At 45.6% G+C, this 18,681-nt stretch overlaps 1 protein-coding gene across 1 annotated transcript in view; it reads left to right on the top strand.

Annotated features, from left to right (window-relative positions):
• Positions 1 to 18,681, top strand: part of HSPA9 (heat shock protein family A (Hsp70) member 9) — a 373,785-nt gene that overhangs the window by 76,655 nt on the left and 278,449 nt on the right. The window contains exons 3-5 of the mRNA XM_086931445.1: positions 356 to 443; positions 531 to 712; positions 9,703 to 9,827. Coding sequence (XP_086787571.1) covers positions 356 to 443; positions 531 to 712; positions 9,703 to 9,827 — 395 coding nt within the window. The remainder of the gene's footprint in view (positions 1 to 355; positions 444 to 530; positions 713 to 9,702; positions 9,828 to 18,681) is intronic.

The raw sequence follows: 18,681 nt of genomic DNA, 5'->3' as shown, positions 1-18,681 counted from the left end.
ATTTGAGCAGTAGCCAACACCGTAAAGAGAGACTTTTATAAGAGGAATTATGCTGATGTTTTCGGAACTAATTTTAACATAATGTGTGTTGTGTGAGGATATGGAAATTCTATTTAAAAATGTTTTGCTCCACAGATCAGCCTATTTGTTCATTTAAGAAAGTGGCAGTGAAGCAGATTATTTTCCCAGATTGTAGAGAACATAATCCTGCTAGACATTGCGGTGTCTTTTCCCCTGATATTTGTAAATATTCTCTGTATGATGTGTTAGAGCAATTTGTTTGTTTCAATTTGACATCGCTGAGCTTAATTGTGATTTGTTTGATGTATTTATAATTCGTTTTTTATTTTAACAGCTCTGAAGCAATAAAGGGAGCTGTGATTGGTATTGATTTGGGCACTACAAACTCCTGTGTTGCAGTGATGGAAGGAAAACAAGCAAAGGTAACTTAAAGTTTTTTCCCGCCTTGTTTTGCCCTTGTTTGCTAAAGCACTCTTCAAAACTAATTTTGTCCCCCACCTCTCATTCAGGTATTAGAAAATGCTGAAGGTGCCAGAACTACCCCGTCTGTTGTAGCTTTTTCGGCAGATGGTGAACGTTTGGTGGGAATGCCGGCAAAACGACAGGCAGTGACTAACCCCAAAAATACATTCTATGCTACAAAACGCCTAATAGGGCGACGATTTGATGACGCTGAAGTACAAAAAGATCTGTAAGTAAAGACCCCATCACCTATTCATTGTAGCATATATTGCATTATGCTAAGAGCCTTTTTTCTTTTTTTTTTTTAATAGTGTACCCTAGTATTTACTCCTAGCTCTGCAGGCACGACTGTAGTAGTATGTGTGCATACATTACAATAATAGGTGATGAAAAAAATGAAACTGAGAAGGATAGCTATAGTAAACGTTTGCATAGGGACACTTTTAATTTAGAATGTTTTCAAATAAAGTAGAAACTGGTAGTCATAATGGCAGCAGCTCATTACAGTAGCTAAAATAGTGCATTCAAGCTGCAGAATATTTAACAAATGGAGTCTATGCACAGATGCCATCTTTTGAGTTTTAATTTTGTCATCTGCTCACCCTGGCAGCACATTCATTCTTTAAATTCTTCAGCTTTGTAGTCCAGGTGGCTTTCTTTTCTGAAAATGAATACAATATATGAAAGCGTGACACTCTTCTAATATTTTTTTTATTGCAGAAGTGTAGGAACCTTGCTCTCTATATACTGTACCAAAGTGAGGTATAGTGTGCATAGTCTAGTGGAGTCCTAGAGGTATAACAGAGGGTAAAGTACGTACTAGCATACTCTCTTTTGTGGTAGTGTGGGTGAACAGTCAGGCTTATCAGAGGGTAGTGTTAAGCATTTATTTTTCACACTCAGGCAAGAAACGATGTCACACAATCAGACTGAATCCAGAAAAATTGTTTAAAAAAAGTTACTTTGTTATTTTATTACTAGAACCTAGAATTAATTAGGTGCATGTCAGTGATTCTTTCAAAGCAGTAATACTTTTCAAAATACGATGGGTACTGGTTTTGTAGAAGCATACAAGTTACTTTGCAGTATGAAACGTGTTGTAAACTTTTTAGAATATGTGAAATTACTTCAAGTTACTTTATAGTTACTTCTCAGTTACTCTTCTAGCTTGATGCAAAACTGATAATACCGTTTAGGCACTGCTGTACATCAGTAAGCAGGACAACTCCTTTGTAGACAAGTTGCAATGCAAGGCAGAGTAAACACTTGGAACATTTTTCAGAGAAAGGCCACACCATGCAATCCAATGGGAAAAACTAAGGTAGCAATTACAGGTAAGTAAAATGACTTTGTGTAGTCCTTTTGGGGGTAGAACCAAGTTTCCCCAATGTTAAATTCTACACCCAAGGTACACCACCAGCTGCACTAGGGAGGGTGCAGAGGGCATGGGTGCCAAAGCTAGTCAAAGGGGACTAGAGGCACATCGGTTGGAGGCTGCTCATGGGCAGGCCAATGCTGAGCTAGGATGAAGATCTCTTGAGGTTTAGGTGAGGGCAAAAGGAGGACCAAGGCATCACCCACTGCTTTAGGGGCGTCCGGGTGCAGAGTGCTCATGCTGTGTCAGAGGCCCCATGCTTTCCACTGGAGATTTGTTAAAGCCCAGTCTGCAGCAGTCTGTCAGCAAGCCAACAGCCAGTTTAGTAACTTCGGATGCAGGTGGATGTTTGGATACCTTTGGACCTGATCGACCGGACACATGGCCCGAGGCTGCAGGGGTGTCTGCCAGGTTTTCTCCTTACTGGAAGGTTGCGGTTGAAGGGGGGTTGTCGTGAAAAGGCAGCAGGTGTCCACACTGGACCTTGGAGGGGACACACTCGATTTGGAGGTCAGGACCGCTAGGAAACCACTTCAGGACTAGTAGGCCCACTGGACATGGGTCTTGGACGGCGGTTGCAGAAGCCAGTCCTGGAGCAGGGATTCTTGTTTTGGCAGGTTCTTGATCTTCTTTTGTGGACAGGGCTGCTGTTCTTGGGAGTCTCGAGTCTTTATTGAAAGAGGTGATCAGTCCTCACCGAGTCTGGAGGTAACAGTACCCCCTGGTACGTAGGGCAAGGAGACTCAGGCGCTCCCTAGGAGCTGCAGCATGTATTATCAGCCTAAGCGAATCCTCCGTGCCAACATGAGAAATGCCATCGCATCATGGTGCAGAGAAAAGGGAAAACATGACATGCCTCCTATGTGCCATCCCACAGGCACTTCATGCAGTATAGGTAGGTCACCACTACAGAAGGCCATATCTTGATGAGCAGATAGGCCCCTGTGATGTCCAAGTCTGTTTTTAGATGTTACAAGTGGACAGGGAAGTCATTTTGAGTACATGTGCCAGACACTGGTAAAAGAGTTCTCCAGCTACATGATGGCTTCAAGGAACCTTAGGATGTTTGATGTCAAACATCTCACCTTTATATACCCACACTGATCCAATGACAGATTGTAAGAAAGGGCCCTCTTTTTGCATAGTGGCCCCCACTTTTTGTTAAACTTCTGATGTACTTTGACTGAGTGTGCCCTGAGTGCCTGCCAAACCCATGTCCTATGTTCTGTCTCACAAATCCCAATTGGTAGTCTTTGGCCACAGGTCAGACCCTTGTAAATGTACCACCGGTACCAAGGGCACTGTGGCCAAGGAAGACCTCTAAGAGTTGCAGCACTTATTGTGCTACCCTTAGAGACCCTGTACCTTTACACACACCCACTACCTTTGCAGGCTGTGTGTTTTGGTGCAGAACAAAGTGAAGATTCGACATGTGCCGAGCCCACAACCCACTGACCTGGCATAGGTCAGCCACCCCTCTAGCTGGGTGCACTATACCTATGGTGGGGGTACATGTGAATAAGCCATGTACCCCTACAGTATCTAAGCCCATTCTTAAGCCTTGTAAGTGCAGTAATGCCATTAAGAGTATATAGTGTCATTTCGAGCTCCAAAGTACCATAATGGCTTTACTGAAAACTGGGAAGTTTGGTATCAAACTTATCAGCACATTAAACCCACACTGATGCCAGTGTGGGATTTAATGAAAAATACACAGAGGGCATCTTATAGATGCCCCCTGCAAAACGATCTAACACTAGTGTCCAGGCTGAGTGGCTGCTGGCATGTTTCTGGACCCCTGGGTCAAGAGCCTGCTGCTCTGGGGGGGGGGTCTGAAACAATGCACATCCTCAGACGAGGTGCCAAGCCTCCTCCCCCAGTATGGGCAGGGTCCATTAAGGGGAAGCTTAAAAGGCTTGTACCCACCCCAGGGAAGGGACCCATTGGTCCTAACCTTTTACCTACCTGTAACACCCGTAAATCTAGTATTTAGGGGAACCCCTGAACCTTGCTTCCTCGGACAAGAACCTACAAGAAAAAAAAAACTGAAAGGCTGTGCCGAAGCTAACCCAAGGAAGACGCCTAATGATTAGGCCCCAGTCCTACCGGCCCGTCTCCACCTCAAAAATGCTCCTGCAAAATCCTGGTGTGTCCTGCAGCCAGCAACCTTGAGAAACCCGGAGGGACCTGCCTGTCTTCATTCCCAAAGACTTTGTCTCCAGTGAACATTGGATTTGTTTATCTCCAACCTCTGGCCCTGGCAGGAAACCGTAAATCCGCCCCGCTCTGCACCCACCAACGATCCCTGACCTGCCTCAAGCCTCCAACCGACGCCTGCAGCCTAAATCCGGAAGGCCCCCCCCAACTGCGACCAGGAGCTTCTAAGAAGATCCGACCCTAAAAGGCACCCCTGCACCCAATGCCCCACAGCCTTGGGTGGCCCAACCAACGGTGATTAGCCAACCCCCAACATATCTCTCAAAGTGGTGGTCGCAACCAGAAGACCTTCGTCCCCGAGCCTGCAGTGCTTTTGCAAACCGGAGACTCCTCATTGAAAGCTACAGGGCTTCTGATGCCAAAGCATCACTCTGCACCCGGACGCCCCAGTGCCGCTGAAGGTGTATCTTTTGTGCTGGCCTAAACCCCCATTTGCCCTGAACTTAAGTCCAGGAGCTTTGCTTCCACTAGCCAGTGGCCTGCTCTTCAGCAGCCACTAACTGGAGGCCCCCTATTCTCTATTGGATAACATTGGGCCTCCGCACCGACTTCCCTAGTGCTGCTGAGCGTGTTACAAGAGTGCATCCTTGACCCTGGGGGACCCCTGAGACCAACCCCAGAATACAAACTCCCACAACAAAGTTCTTACCTTTGAACCGTTAACACTATTTTCCTCCATAGGATAACATTGGCTGTTCTATGAAAGGTTTCTAAGTGTGGAGCTGGAAAATCTAAGAAATCCTTTTAAAACTGTACCGAATAAAAAACGCTTTTACTTGCCTGTTTTCTGGGAATGTCCCACTGCAGTATCCAGGTAAACTGCACTGTTTAAGAAAAATTATCTAAAGAGTAATTTACTTGTAATTTAACTCCAAAGCCTATGCAAAGTATATGTACTGTATTTTCAAAGCATTGCATTTCTCAGTAACAGTACTGTAAAACAAAGTTCATATACAATTACAATTCAAACTGTTACAACTGTATATTTACTGCAAAGTATTTATCACTTACTTGTGCCGGGCTTGCTTCGTTCTAGAAAATAAAATAACTAAAAGAATATTTTTATACAAAAATAATTGGTCTCAAGTTCAGTCTTTGAGTGTGTGAATTCATTTGCTGACTGAGTGTGTATAAAAAAATGCTTAACGCTGTCCTCTGATAAAGCCTTACTGCTCGATCACACTACCACAAATAGAGAGTAAGTGGTTATCTAACTTTACCTCTGCCTACCTTTGGAGTTCCACTGGACTCTGTGCACACTAAACCTCACTTTGGTATAGTATATACAGAGCCAGCTTCCTACACCGGTCTACCGAGTTGCTGCTCGCTCCCCCACCAGCCCGGCGCAGTAGCTCCTCAGGAATAGTTCCCTGTGCTCCTGAAGGTCCGATATTTCCCCTACCAAGTGAAAGGGCACCAGGACCGACCGGAGACGCACAGGACCAATACCCACGGGGATCGGACCCTTTGCACCAAGCAAAAACTGTGAGAGTCCAGTCTGGACTCCAAGACAAGCAGCCGTAGAGGGACATTCGCACCGCAGAGACCCACTTCCAGAATTGCCCAGCTGTCCTGATTTTTGCACCCTCAACTGTCAAGACAGACGACCGCAAGGCTCCAGGACTCTGAGCCCTCCAGACCTATATGCTCTTCACCTGAGCCCTCCAGCCCGGGTACCAACAAGCCGACTGTGCTCCCTTGGCCCCTGGACCCTTGTGACCCAAGCCCCTGTTGAAAGCTCCTGGACTTGTCCCAAAGTCCCCCTCTGTAGCCTGTTTCTAGGTGTCCCACCTTGTCTTGCCCTGTGCAGCGTGCACAGCTAACAACGGGACTAGCACCTCTGCTTCCAGATGCTCCAGGGTAGGTAATGATAATCTGCTGGTGGTACTTTGGACCTTGGCCCCCACGACCTTAAGTCCCGAAGGAGACCATTAGAAACCAAATGCAAATAACTGTATGCTATACATGTATTTTCTCACATAGTAAAGCATTGTGCATAAGGACGCATTTAAGTGAACCTTTTACTCACCTGCTACAATCAATCTATTAAGTATTTACTTGCTATCGGATTTCTTGAAATACAAATTTATATGAAAATAAGACTTATTTTTCCAAATTCATCTGATTTATTGTCTTTCAACAAATGCTTAACATTATACCCTGATACGCCCAACTGCTTGCCCACACAACCACAAAAGAGCATTTGGGATATTTGTGCCTCTGTAAACCAGTCTGGTTTTGCCTGGACTTTGTATTGTGGACCAAAAAGAGGTACTGTGTAAAGAGCCAGCTTCCTACAGTATGGAACTAGGAAACCCCTAACAAACGCACACCGGTCAATAAGCAAAATATAACCTGTATCATTTGAAGCGGAGAAGACAGTGACGTGAACCTGGAGATAAAAATTAGGCAAATCGGGTAAGATGCAGAGGGCTTAGTAGGACCAACTAAGAAAGATGGGATTAAGGTAGTTATAGGGGGTACTAAACTGCTAATTGAATTTAACTTTACTATGAATGTTTTGGTATATGGCCCTATATTATAAGTTATCAATGTAGTGTGACTGGCTCCCGGTTTGATGGGTTTGCAGGAAGGATCGGCAAGAGCAAAACATTTTTTTTCCCAAAGAGTTTTCACAGGAGAGAAATAACATCCTTTAGTCCTCTTTCTAGACTATTCATTGTAATAGGTTAGGCTTGGTTATTCACTACTAAATGCAGCTGATTTGTGGCCAAGAGTGTTCTATAAAAACAAACTGGTGTCTGCAGTACTATCTGTTCAGTATAGTTCTTTCTTGTACTTAGAATACACGGTTTGGTGTATCATCTAGAAAAACAAGAAGGTTAAGGAAGAAATTCATGAATTATGCTCACCATTGGCATTATGTTAAGGGCTACATGCCAGACCATTGCTTTTAGCCCACTTAGCCATTCTAGACAGAGAGCCGCCTTATACAAATCAGTCTTGGTCGTGCTCCAGTAGGAATAGTCCAGCCGAAGCTGATCTATCTGAATAAGAATATTTTAAGAGTATACTTGATGCTCCTCAAAGCAACCTGATTTTCTAGTAATGTGTCAATGTAGGAAGCTGGCTCCTTACGTCTATCAATAATCTGATATTCGGTTTGAAGAGTCCAAGGTTTCCCTTATAAGTAGACATGGATTTGCTCTAGCAATCCCAAGGTGCTCTATTTGGGGGCAGTGTGGTCGAGCCTTAGGCCTAACTGAGAGGTGTGCAAGATACCTGCAAATAGACACAATGATCAGTAAATGAAACCGGCAACTCAAGAACGAGATCCACACCAATTTATAAAAATAGGAAGTATCTTTTACATATGTGTAAGCATTGGAGTAAAGTGTTTCAGGTAAGTATGTTTTTAAATGTGATTTCTTTTCAGTTCAAAAAGTAGACAGTGGAATATTGAGTTCTGCAATGACTTTTTGGACCAATCTCCAGGCGTTAAGGTGAATAGTGGGCCAAGCCCAAGGCAGCATCAACAGTACACCACCAGTGGCACGAGGGAAGCAGTGCGCAGGGTGCAAAACTGCACCGGGGGCCCAATATTATTCTATGGCGATGGGTCTCGGAAAAGAGAGGCTGCAGGCTCTGGTTAAGTGGCCAGCCTGGATGAACTACCAGGGGGCTCAGGCCTCACAATGACCTGGGATTTAGGTAAACCTTTAGTCCTCTTCCCCACAGCCCAGGGGCGACGGGTGCAGAGGTGTCCTTAGGCTAAGGTTTTTCTTTACCGGAACGGTGGATAGAGGCTTGCGAGCAGAGGCTCCTGGCGACAGTGGAGGGTCCACTAGGGGTGAAACCACAATGTACTCTGACTCTGTAGGGCTGGGGGACCTTGATGACACAGTTGGCCCACTTCGACTCAAGCTTGGAGCGACCAGTGCAGTGGTCGCTCCAGGTGTTGGGTTTTGGTGATTCTGGAGGCCTCGGAGCCCTTTCTTTTAAAGTTACTGTGAGATGCAGGGAACAGTTCAGCTGTCTTGCGGGAGGTCTTGGTTCTTTATCGAAGGCAGGCTGCCCTCCCAAGTTTCTGAAATCAACAGCTGCAGGACGAGTCAACTCTGGCGCGATTTTCCGCGAGTGATGCTTAGGTCATCGGGATCTGATTCTCTGGTACCAGGGACCCCCCTAAATACTGAATTTAGGGGCATTAGTGGGGTAGTAGCCAAGGGCTAATGATCCTTGGGGTCCCGCCGTATGACCACTTCCAGTGGGAAGTATGCATAACCCTTTCCCAGAATTCCTAAGTTTGCCATCACAAAGATGGCTACCTCTCAAAATTCTTGACCACCTAAGTGTAGCCCACCTTAGATGTGGCAAAAGCCTGGAAGTGCCACCCTACCTGATTAGCTAATTTCTCCACCTGTCCAGGTGCCAAGGGGTCCAGGACAAAGTGGGCAGCTTCCTCTCCTGCGGCAGGATCCAGAATCACATTCCAAAGGCAGCTCTTTGAAGCTTGCTGGTCTAGAAAAGTAAATTAGCAGGTCATCCTGTGGGAGGGGATGTTACACCCTCCTCCCAAGCAGGCGTTAGTTCTGGGTCTCCTGGGAGCAGAGGCTCTCTCCTTAGGAAGTCAGAACAGTGCTTCGGGTGCCAAGCTCACAGAAACCAGTCAGCGAGCACACCAGAAGCTGGTAGGTTTTCAGGGGGCACATCTAAGGTGCCCCTCAGGGTGCATGCATTTGTAAATCCATCACTGGAATCTGAGGGTTTATCAATACAAGGTGTTTTATACCAAACAAAGCTATTTTCAGTGAAGCCATTGTGAAGCTGGGGAACTTGTCAAAAAGGGCTATCCTACAGTCAACCAAGCAGATCTGAAAATGTTGACTAATCTTTAAGTATGAAACATCCCTTTGGTATACTTTGATCAGCTTCATTTGGGAAACAGCTATTCTAAAGTAAGCATAATGAAAGCACATGGCCCAATGCAAGGGGTTATTGTACTAGACCACTTTAACAGTTTTTTTCTTTCCGCTGTGTAACTCTATACTTTTATTTTTTATTTATTTTTATTTTACAGAATTTTATATAGCGCAAAGTTGACCCGAATCGGGTATCGGAGCTCTTTACACAGCACCAGTTGCGTTACATGAGGACACATTCATTTTTGTTAGGCAAGGGGAGATTAAGTGATTTGTCTAGTATCACAGGATGCTCAGCGTCAATGTGGAGACTATAACCCAGTTCCCTTTTGTTAGGCACTGGCTTAACGGCTAGGGCGGTCAACCTCAAATCTGGGGAACTGGATTTGAGTCCCCGCAATGATGCTGAACATCTTGTGATTCTGGGCAAATCACTTAATATCCCCGTGCTTTGATTGTAGAAAAGAAGTGGATGTGGTAGGCCTGTAGGTCAGCAAGTCCACAGACTCTATTTTACAAATTACTATTGGGCAAGCTTAATAGTCTTGGTTTAGGTGCCAGCGTGCTGACTAATGTGTTCTGTTATTGCCCGTTAAGAGATTTTGTATTTTTACTTCACGGTCAGTTTCTACATGTACGGCCAAAAAGATGCACACCTGTTAATTAACAAAAACTATTTTAGTAATTTGGTGCTTGTTGTAACTCAACTTAAACCTTTCTGACTGTCTGTGTTTTCCCTTACAGTAAAAATGTTCCGTTCAAAATTGTTCGCGCCTCTAATGGAGATGCCTGGGTTGAAGCACATGGAAAAATGTATTCGCCAAGTCAAGTTGGTGCCTTTGTGCTGGTTAAAATGAAAGAGACTGCAGGTAGGTACAAAACAATACATGTATGGGGTTTGAGCAAAAATAAGTTCCCAGCATTTAATTACACTATTTATGGTTAAATATTCTGTGGCATCAAGAGAGGGAACGTTGTGCCACCTAAGCATTGCAGTTTTTTTCCAAAGTCTGTTGAAGACTTAACCCCTCCTGGACAACCTTTTTTCTGGCATATTTGAAAGTTCACCAACTAAGCTATTTTTGTAATTGCATTATACCATTTTATTTAATTTTACCACCCCACATTTTCTATCTTGTAGTTTATTTTTTCCCCTTCTTACATTTTCCTTGCAACCTTAATTTTTTGTATCCACATGCCTTTTCTAGAGCTGCACCCGCTAGCTTCGAAAATAAAAATTGCTTTGGGTCAAAAGCAATACTGGGGAAGGCAATGCTTATGTTGCCCTTCTTTCCAAGAGAAGTGACAATTGTGTTGGTCTGCTGAATTCAAAGCCAAGTTGATTTCATACTCTTGAAAGATTATTTAAACCAACAATCCTGCTCTTGATGGAGGAGCTTTCTTTAACGTGCTTTCTGAATCCATGACCATGTTTGATGCTTTGAATTAATTTAAAGTAGCAAAGTAAATTATTGCCGATATTTTCTGACTAAGCCAGATATGAGGTATGCAGTATAAAGTTCTTGGCACTGACCTATTTTGTCAGGTGGAACAAAATAGGTAGGGCATTTAAGATCATCTACTCTGTACGGCTATTATGTGTACATACATCAGCCTATATAAGTAGAACTATTTATATTGAAATCCTTTGTATTTTCACTCTTAAGAGTTTGGTTGCAAGCTGAGTTGTATTGTTCACCACACTGGACATTTTGCAAATTCATATATACACAGAATACGTGCTTTTATATTTTTTTGTTGTCTTTTTGTTTTTCCCTCCAATTCTTTCTACAAAAATGATATTCATTAATTGAGTTTGATTCGATCTTGATTGGATCTTAACGGCAAAACTTCAGTATAAGAAAAATTAATTTAAAGTACTTCCTTCAGGAGTTTCTTATTAAAATATTTTGTCAGGTGGCATAATTTGCTGTATTTTCGTGCTGATCTGACTAGTTGCGTATCTGCCAACACCTACTGTAAGCAGTAAACATGGATTCTTCTTTAACGAGGGTTGTTTCAAGATTAACGTGCTTGTTGGCTGTGTGCAAACAGTCGTAAAGAAGGCTGCTATGCTGGCGAGTAAACATTTTCATATGTAGCAAACCTTTTTATATATGATTGATGGTTAATTACTTAAACATTCAGCCCCCATTTGTTTTATTTTGAGGTTTTGTTGAGCATATGTAGTTAAGTGCCCTTCTTTAAACATGCCTACCCCCCCACCCCCTTTGCCTGGTAAACAATGTGATTTCATCTTAACGTGCACTAGGTTCCTGCTAATCAGGTCCCCAGTGCCAGAGCTCTTTCCCAAAACTGTACAATTGTTCACCAGTTGGCAATGCCTTTATCACCCCTGTAAGTCCCTAGTAGATGGTAGCTGTGATACCTGGCCCGGATACTAAAGAGGGTCCTTAAGAGCTGCAGCATGTGTTGTCACCCTAAGGGACCCCTCACTACACTTGTGTGCTTTTGTAGGCTGCGTGACATGGTGCAGACAAAAGTGAAGGCACGACCTGGCACACCTACTGTGTGTCCTTCCTGCAGACACTGCATGTAATGCCAGTCAACCCTACAGCTGGCCTTACATCCTTAAGGCAGGGTGCATTGTATTACATGTTTGGACGTATCTGCATGCCCCTGCGATGTCAGGTCGACTAGCAGACATTGCAAGTGAACAGGGAGGCCATCTTCAGGATATGTACTGGACACTGGTGAATAAAAGTACCCCAGCTACATGATGGCTTCACTGAAACAGAGTGTTTGGTATCAAAAGTTTTGTATTGATAAATGTAGTAATTGTTGCATGGTTATTCTCTAACGCTTTGTCAGACAACTGATGCTAACTTGAAGGTGTGTGTGCTGGGACTATGCTAACCAGACCCTGGCACCTGTGTTCCTTCACAAAACTGCACCTTTGTTTCCATAGTTGGCACACCTTCTGGTCCACATGTAAGTCCCTTATAAAAGGTACCCTTGGTACCAAGAGCCTTTTGACCAGAGAGACCTTAACACCCAGACACTGCCATTGCAGGCTGCATGTTTTGGAGCAGACCAAACTGAAGAGTCGCATTGGCATTTATCACTGTGCCATGCCCACCAACACTGCCTATTGCTTGGCTCAGTCACCCTTTGATCAGGCTTCACAGCCCTAAGGCAGGGTGCACCATCCAACAGGTGAGGGCATAGCTGTAGGAGCAATATACCCCTACAGTGTCTGTGCCATTCACAGACATTGTAAGTGCAGTGAAGCCATTTTGAGTACATGGGCTGCGTGTTTGTCAACACTAACTCCACAGCTCCACGATTGCTTTACTGAAAGCTGAGAAGTTTGATACCAAATCTCTCAGCATAATAAACCCACACTGATGCCAGTGTGGGATTTATTACAAAATTCACTCTGAGGTTATCTTGGAGATGCACACTGAAAAACGACCAACTTCTAGTGTATTGGCTGACTGGTCTCTGCCAGCCAGACACCACCAGACCGGTTTCTGACCTCATGGGGTGAGAGCCTTTGTGCTCTCTGAGGCCATGAACAAAGCCTGCTCTGGGTGGACGTGCTTCACACCTCCACTGACAGGAACAGCAACTCTTGGAGATGAGCCTCAAAGGCTCTCGCCTTGTGATGTGCTGATTTGGGCCGCTCCAACCAGTGCCTGCCGCCCACGTCCAAGCCCCACTTTTGGCCGCTGTACAGGTGGGAAAATTAGTAGCAGCGTAGGAGTGTTCAACTTAGCCTGGCAGACCCCTAGGGCCAACAGGAGCGGAGGTGAACCCCTTTCTTAGAAATTCTCCATCTGGAATTGGAGAATTATGCCCAATAGGAAGGGGCACCCAATAGGTGTAGTCACCTTAGGGTACAGTAGCCATTGGCTACTGCCCCAACCTCTGTAACGCCCTTAAATTTAGTATTTAAAGGCTCCCTTGAACCTTGTTCCTCAGATTCGGTGACCTACGAACGACCAAAGAGCTGTGCAGGAAATGACTACCGGGCTGTCTCCTCCTCCAGCGACCCTTCTACAAGAAACCTTTGGGGCCTGCAGCCAGCAACCCCCTAAGAACCTCCAGGGGAACTGTGCTTCCTTCAACAAAGACCGTATTTGTCCAGCAAGAAACCAACACAAGGACTCTGGATCCAGGTGAATCTGCAACACTTGCACCAGACGCCCACAGTCTTAGTCCAGGCGGTCCACCAACCCAGTGAAATCTCCCTGGCAATCCTGACCTGGAATCCAGCGTTGGATGACCTCTCCTGACCTTCCATACAGCACCTGCAGCCTCAACCTGAGGGTCCTTGTGATCTTATCTGGGGAGAGAAACCAGACACCCCTGCACCCGCAGCCTCCAGGCCTAGGAGTCCCCAACTGACTGTGTCCGGGCGTCCCCCCCACTATCCAACTTCCCAGTTGTTGGATTCCTTCAACCAGCCTTCCAAACCAAGCCTGCTGGTGTTTTCCCCAACCCACGATCGCCATTGGTTTCCGCTGGGTCCTGGACTCCTCTTTTGCACTCTGCACCCGGCCGCCCCAGGGCCGCTGGTGGTGTAGTCTCTGTGCTGTTTAAAGGCCCCTTCAGTGTTGACATTTAGCCCGCAGGGCCTGTGTCCCTGAGCCGCAGGTACTTACCTGTAATTGGTACCTCTTAGAGGTGCCCCTAACTTCCATAGGATATCATTGGGCCTAGTGACCTCTGCACCCGCCTGCCTCAATGCCTCTGGTGGTTCAGTGCCTACCTTTGTCCGACCCTGGCCCAGTGTTCACCAAAGCCCCTGAAGACTGAATCTCAAAACTGTTTACTTACCTGTAAGTCACTTGCCGGTCTTTCCTCCCATAGGATTGCAATAGTTACTCACTGTGTTGTTCTAAGTGTGTTCCTGAATACAAAGTATCTTTTTCTGTACTGAAAAGCATTTCATGCACATGCAAAGTACTCTTTGCCATACAAACCTTTTGCCAGTCATTTAAAAGTATTGCATAAAAGTCTACTGTAAGAAACTGGCTCTATATATATACATCATCAAAATGAGGTATAGTGTGTATAGAGTCCAAGTGTCCCCAGAGGTAGGCAGAGGTTAAAGTTAGATAGAACCTTACTCTCTAATAGTGATAGCTTGGTCAAGCAGTAAGGCAGTATTGGAGGACAGTGTTAAACATTTGATGTACACACTGAGTCCGGAAATAAATTCACACACTCGAACTGAACTCTAGGCCTGTTGTGTTTGTATAAAAATATATCAAACATTTGTAGAGCGCACTACTCACCCGTGAGGGTCTCAAGGCGCTGAGGGGGGGAGGGGACTGCTATTGCTCGAAAAGCCAGGTCTTGAGTAACCTCCTGAAGGTTAGAAGAGCCTTGGTTTGCCGTAGGAGGAAGGGGAGGGTGTTCCAGGAGTTGGTGGCAAGGTGGGAGAACAATCTGCCCCTGGTCGTCTCTCTTCGGATGTTGTATATTTTTAGAACCATTTTAGACCCAAGCAAGCCTTGTACAGGTAAGCATTACATACTTTTCAGTAATAAGTTACTGGATATAGAACAGTTTGACAATGCAATAGAAATGTTACTTTGTTTGATTTACAGGGGAGCAGTAGTATATAACACTTAGCAAATACAGTACATTAAATGAATAGGCTTTTCCAGTAAATTGCAAGTAAGTTACTTCTTCCGTTACTTTTCTAACTCTGTGCTGGATACCTAGATTCAGCACTGGGACATTTCCTAGAAACCGGTAAGTAATTACGTTTTGGTTATTCGCATGATTTTTAAAGAATATTTTCAGTTTTCAAAACTCCACACTTTTTTTGTAGAAAACGTGTCAATGTTATCCTATGGAAGGAAAACAGGTTAAAGATTCACAGGTAAGTAAACGGCTGTGGCAGTTAAGGTTCTGGTTAGATTCCGGGGTCTCCCAGGGTCAGTGATGCACTGTTGTTGCACCCTCAGCGCCACTAGGGCGGCCAGGTGCAGAGTGTTGAGGCCCAATGTTATCCAATGGGGGATAGGGGACCTCTGGTTGGTGACTGCTGGCAAGCAGGCCACGAGGTTGTGAGAGCAAAGATCCTAGGGTTTAGCTCAGGGCAAGTTGGGGACCAAAGTAGCACCAAAGGTGCACCCTCAGCAGCACTAAGGTGGCTGGGTGCAGGGTGCTGTTTTGAGGTTGGGTGCCCTGTTTTCAATGGAGAACCTCCGATACAAAGAAACACTGCTGGCTCGGGGACGAGGATCTTCTGGGTGCGACCACCACTTCGAGGGGTAAGTTGGGATGCCGTGGGTTGGTTAGGCACCGTTGGTTTGGGCACACAAGCCTGCGGGGCATCAGGTGCAGGGGTGCCTTGTGATGTCTGATTTTCTTACCCACTCTGGTTGCGGTAGGGGCGGTCCTCTGGATTGAGGCTGCAGGCTTCGCCTGGAGGCTTGAGGCTGGTCAGGGGTTGCCCGATCTCTGTTCCGGATCGCCGGGGTGACCACCATCGTGGTGTTTTTCCACTCTTGGTCGGTCCGGGTTCGGCAGGTGCAGAGTGGGCTGGATTCGCAGTCTCTGGCTGGCACCAGAAGCTGCAGTTTGAACAAGTCTGGTGTTCACTGGTGATTCAGTCTTTGAAGTGAAGGCAGGCAGGTCCTCCGGGGTTTTTGAGGTTGCTGGCTGTAGGACACAATGGGATTTCGCAGGAGCAGGTTTGAGGGGAGACAAGTCTGTAGGGTTGGGGCCAAGTCAGTGGGCGTCGTTCTCTTGTTAGCGCTGCACGGCTCTTCGTCCTAATCTTTTCTTGATCTGAGGAAGGAAGGTTTAGGGTGCCCCCTAAATCCTAAATTTAGGGGCGTTACAGATAGGTAAAGGGCAGGGACCAATGGGTCCCTTCCCTGGGGTGGGTACACCCCCTATTCTGCCACTCTCCAGTGGGAGGGGGACAGGAGCCTGTCCCTGTTTGGCTGGGTCCCCCATCCTCAAGATGTCAGGGACTCGAGGTTGTGCTTCACCTCACCTCCGCCACCTGAGGGGTGGAGTTGGCAGAGGTAGACACACCCCTCTTTCTCACTTGTTTTTCCTGCCGGTTCTTCCGCCCAAAGTGGGGGGTAGAACCAGTGGGCACCAGTTGCTGAAAGCAGCAAATGGTCTGGAGAGGCTCACAAAGGCCGCAGCCTTTGAAGGTTCTCCTTCGTGAACACTGCCCATCCTTTGGGAGGAGGCTTGGCACCTCATCCCAGAATGTGCATTGTTTCAGGCCCCTGAGAGCAGCAGCTCTCGACCCAATGATCCTGAATTATGTCTGGTGGTGGCACCCTAGGCAGCCACTCAGTCAGGTCACTAGAAGTTGGCCGAGTATCAGGGGGTATCTCGAAGATGCCCTCTGGTGTGCATTTTACATTAAATCCCACACTGGCATCAGTGTGGGTTTAATGTGCCGAAGTTTGATACCAAACTTCCCAGTCTTAGCCATTATGGTGTTGTGGAGTTAGTAGTGGCAAACTCCCAGCACCATATACTCTTAATGGCAGCACTGCACTTACAGTGCCTCTGTACCCTCTGATGAAGCCTTGCTGCGTGCCCACACTACCACAAATAGAGAGTAAGGTGCTTTCTGCTTTTACCTCTGCCTACCTTTGTGGATCCACTGGACTCTGTGCATACTATACCATACTTTGGTATAGTATATACAGAGCAAGCTTCCTATATCTTGGTTTCAAAATCTGTATAAAAATACTAGTTCGACCAAATTGGTGTGGATCTCCTTTTTGAGTGTGTTCATCATTTATTGACTGTGCAACAAATGGCTAACACTGCTCTCGCATAAGCCTAAGGCTGCTTAACTACTCTAGCCTAGGTAGAACACCTTTGGATTGTCACAGCAAGCCCCTATCCACTCATTGTGGATACCTGGACTCTTTACACAGCATAACTCATTTTGGTTTACTATATTAAGAATCAACTTGTGGTCTCATTCAATCAGTCAGGGGTTTGTAAAGCGCGGTTACTCCCCCCTCGAGCGTTTCAAGGGGGTTTGGGGTGACTCTGTAGCGTGACTGGGTCATCCGAAGAGCCAGGTCTTGAGGTCTTTCCTGAACTGGGGCAGTGTGGGGGTTTGGCGGAGGGGGATGTCGTTCCAGGCCTTGGGTGCGAGGTAGGAAAAGGACTTCCCTCCTGTTCTGGTCTTGTAGATACATGGGCTGATATTCCTATAGCCGCTAGGAACATTCAAGAGCTGAATGATACAATGCGGTTTGTGTTAGGAAAACTTGAACAGGCTAATATCACAAACATGAACTGTGAATTTGCTAAACCAAGCATAGAATATCTATGCGTTCCAGGGAAAAGTAACAAATGTAGTCCTTTTTGGAGTTTGCAAATGTTATGGTAAGTTTATAAAAGATTTCTCCATTAAGACCGAATTCTAGAGCTTTGTGAAAACAAACATTTTTCCTGGGATGGTGTCAAACTATATTATCTTACAGGCAGAGATTGGGTCCGCAAATATCTGGGCACCATAGGACCCTCCCTATCCATGCTTAATCCTGGTTGATGCAAGCAAAAGCGATTTAGGGGCAACTTTGTCTCAAATAGCAAATGAAGTAGAGAGAACAGTGGGTTTTGCATCCAGAGCTCTACGAGACAATGAAAAGGTGTTCTCAGTCATTGAGAAAGAATTGCTGGCATGCTGTTGTGTAGTTTAGCGGTTCAAGATTCGTGTGGGGACGAATATTTGGTTTGTTGACAGATAACAAACCATTGGTCCGCCTTAGGGCGGGGATGCTGTCAAAGATCTCACAACTAGAATAGCCATACCGAGTTAAAAACTATTGCTATAAAATGTTAGCATTCAACACATTCCAAGTGGGAGGAACATCAGGGCAGATTACCTGTCAAGGTGACCTTCATCGCACAGGAGGAGAATGAAGAGTGCATTATTGCTGCTGTTTGCAACTTAGGTGCTTTAGATGAAAATGATTGGGTTAACTGTTTAGAGAAGGAGGAGGTTTTGCAGTAAAGTAGTCAACCCTATTTTAAGGTTGCAGATGAATTAACTTTGGAGAAAAATAACAATCTTGAGGGGTGATAAATGTATACCTCCTTCATTGTTGAGGATCAAAATCATATGTGCAGGACGTGAGGGTAAGCTGTGGCAGCCAGTGACCAAGAAGGAAATCTGCTTAGGATGTGTCACTAAAGACCACGCACCACTTTTTCATCCTGTTGATTTGCCTGAGAGAATTGTGGTTTGTTGGGTGGGAGGAGGGGAGGAGGTGCGGGCGAAGGGGAGATGTTGAGATTGTATTTCATACAGTGTTTCCGTATGATGTCTGGTCTTGGAGGAGTCTACGTTTTGTGGGGGAATGTATGATTTTGGACTACAGTGGCACTTATCTCCTGGTGCTGTGTATGCTGAGGCTGAATAAACCCGGGCACCCAAGACTCCTCTTGCGTTGTGTGCTGTTTTATCTTCTCCACACATTGCAATTAGGGCATGGTTGTTTCTCAGTTCGCTTAAAAAGTCCCGCTTAATAAATATGGGGCCAGATGTAGATAATTTAGGGGTTGTGATTTCCTAACTGTGATAGTTTGCGAATCGCTATTAGGAAATTGAAAGTCCTAATGTACAGAAATGTCAGTGTCGGAAATAGTGGTATCCAAATGGGGTCGCATTAGACATACTTAATGAATATTAATGAGGTAGGTTACAGTTTGCGACCCATTAGGCTTTGCAGCAATACAGGGATGGTGGCCTGC

The sequence above is a fragment of the Lissotriton vulgaris genome, chromosome 7 (assembly GCF_964263255.1).
Source record: "Lissotriton vulgaris chromosome 7, aLisVul1.2, whole genome shotgun sequence".
Lineage (NCBI taxonomy): Eukaryota > Metazoa > Chordata > Amphibia > Caudata > Salamandridae > Lissotriton > Lissotriton vulgaris.
This window is presented reverse-complemented; position numbering and strand designations above follow the sequence as displayed.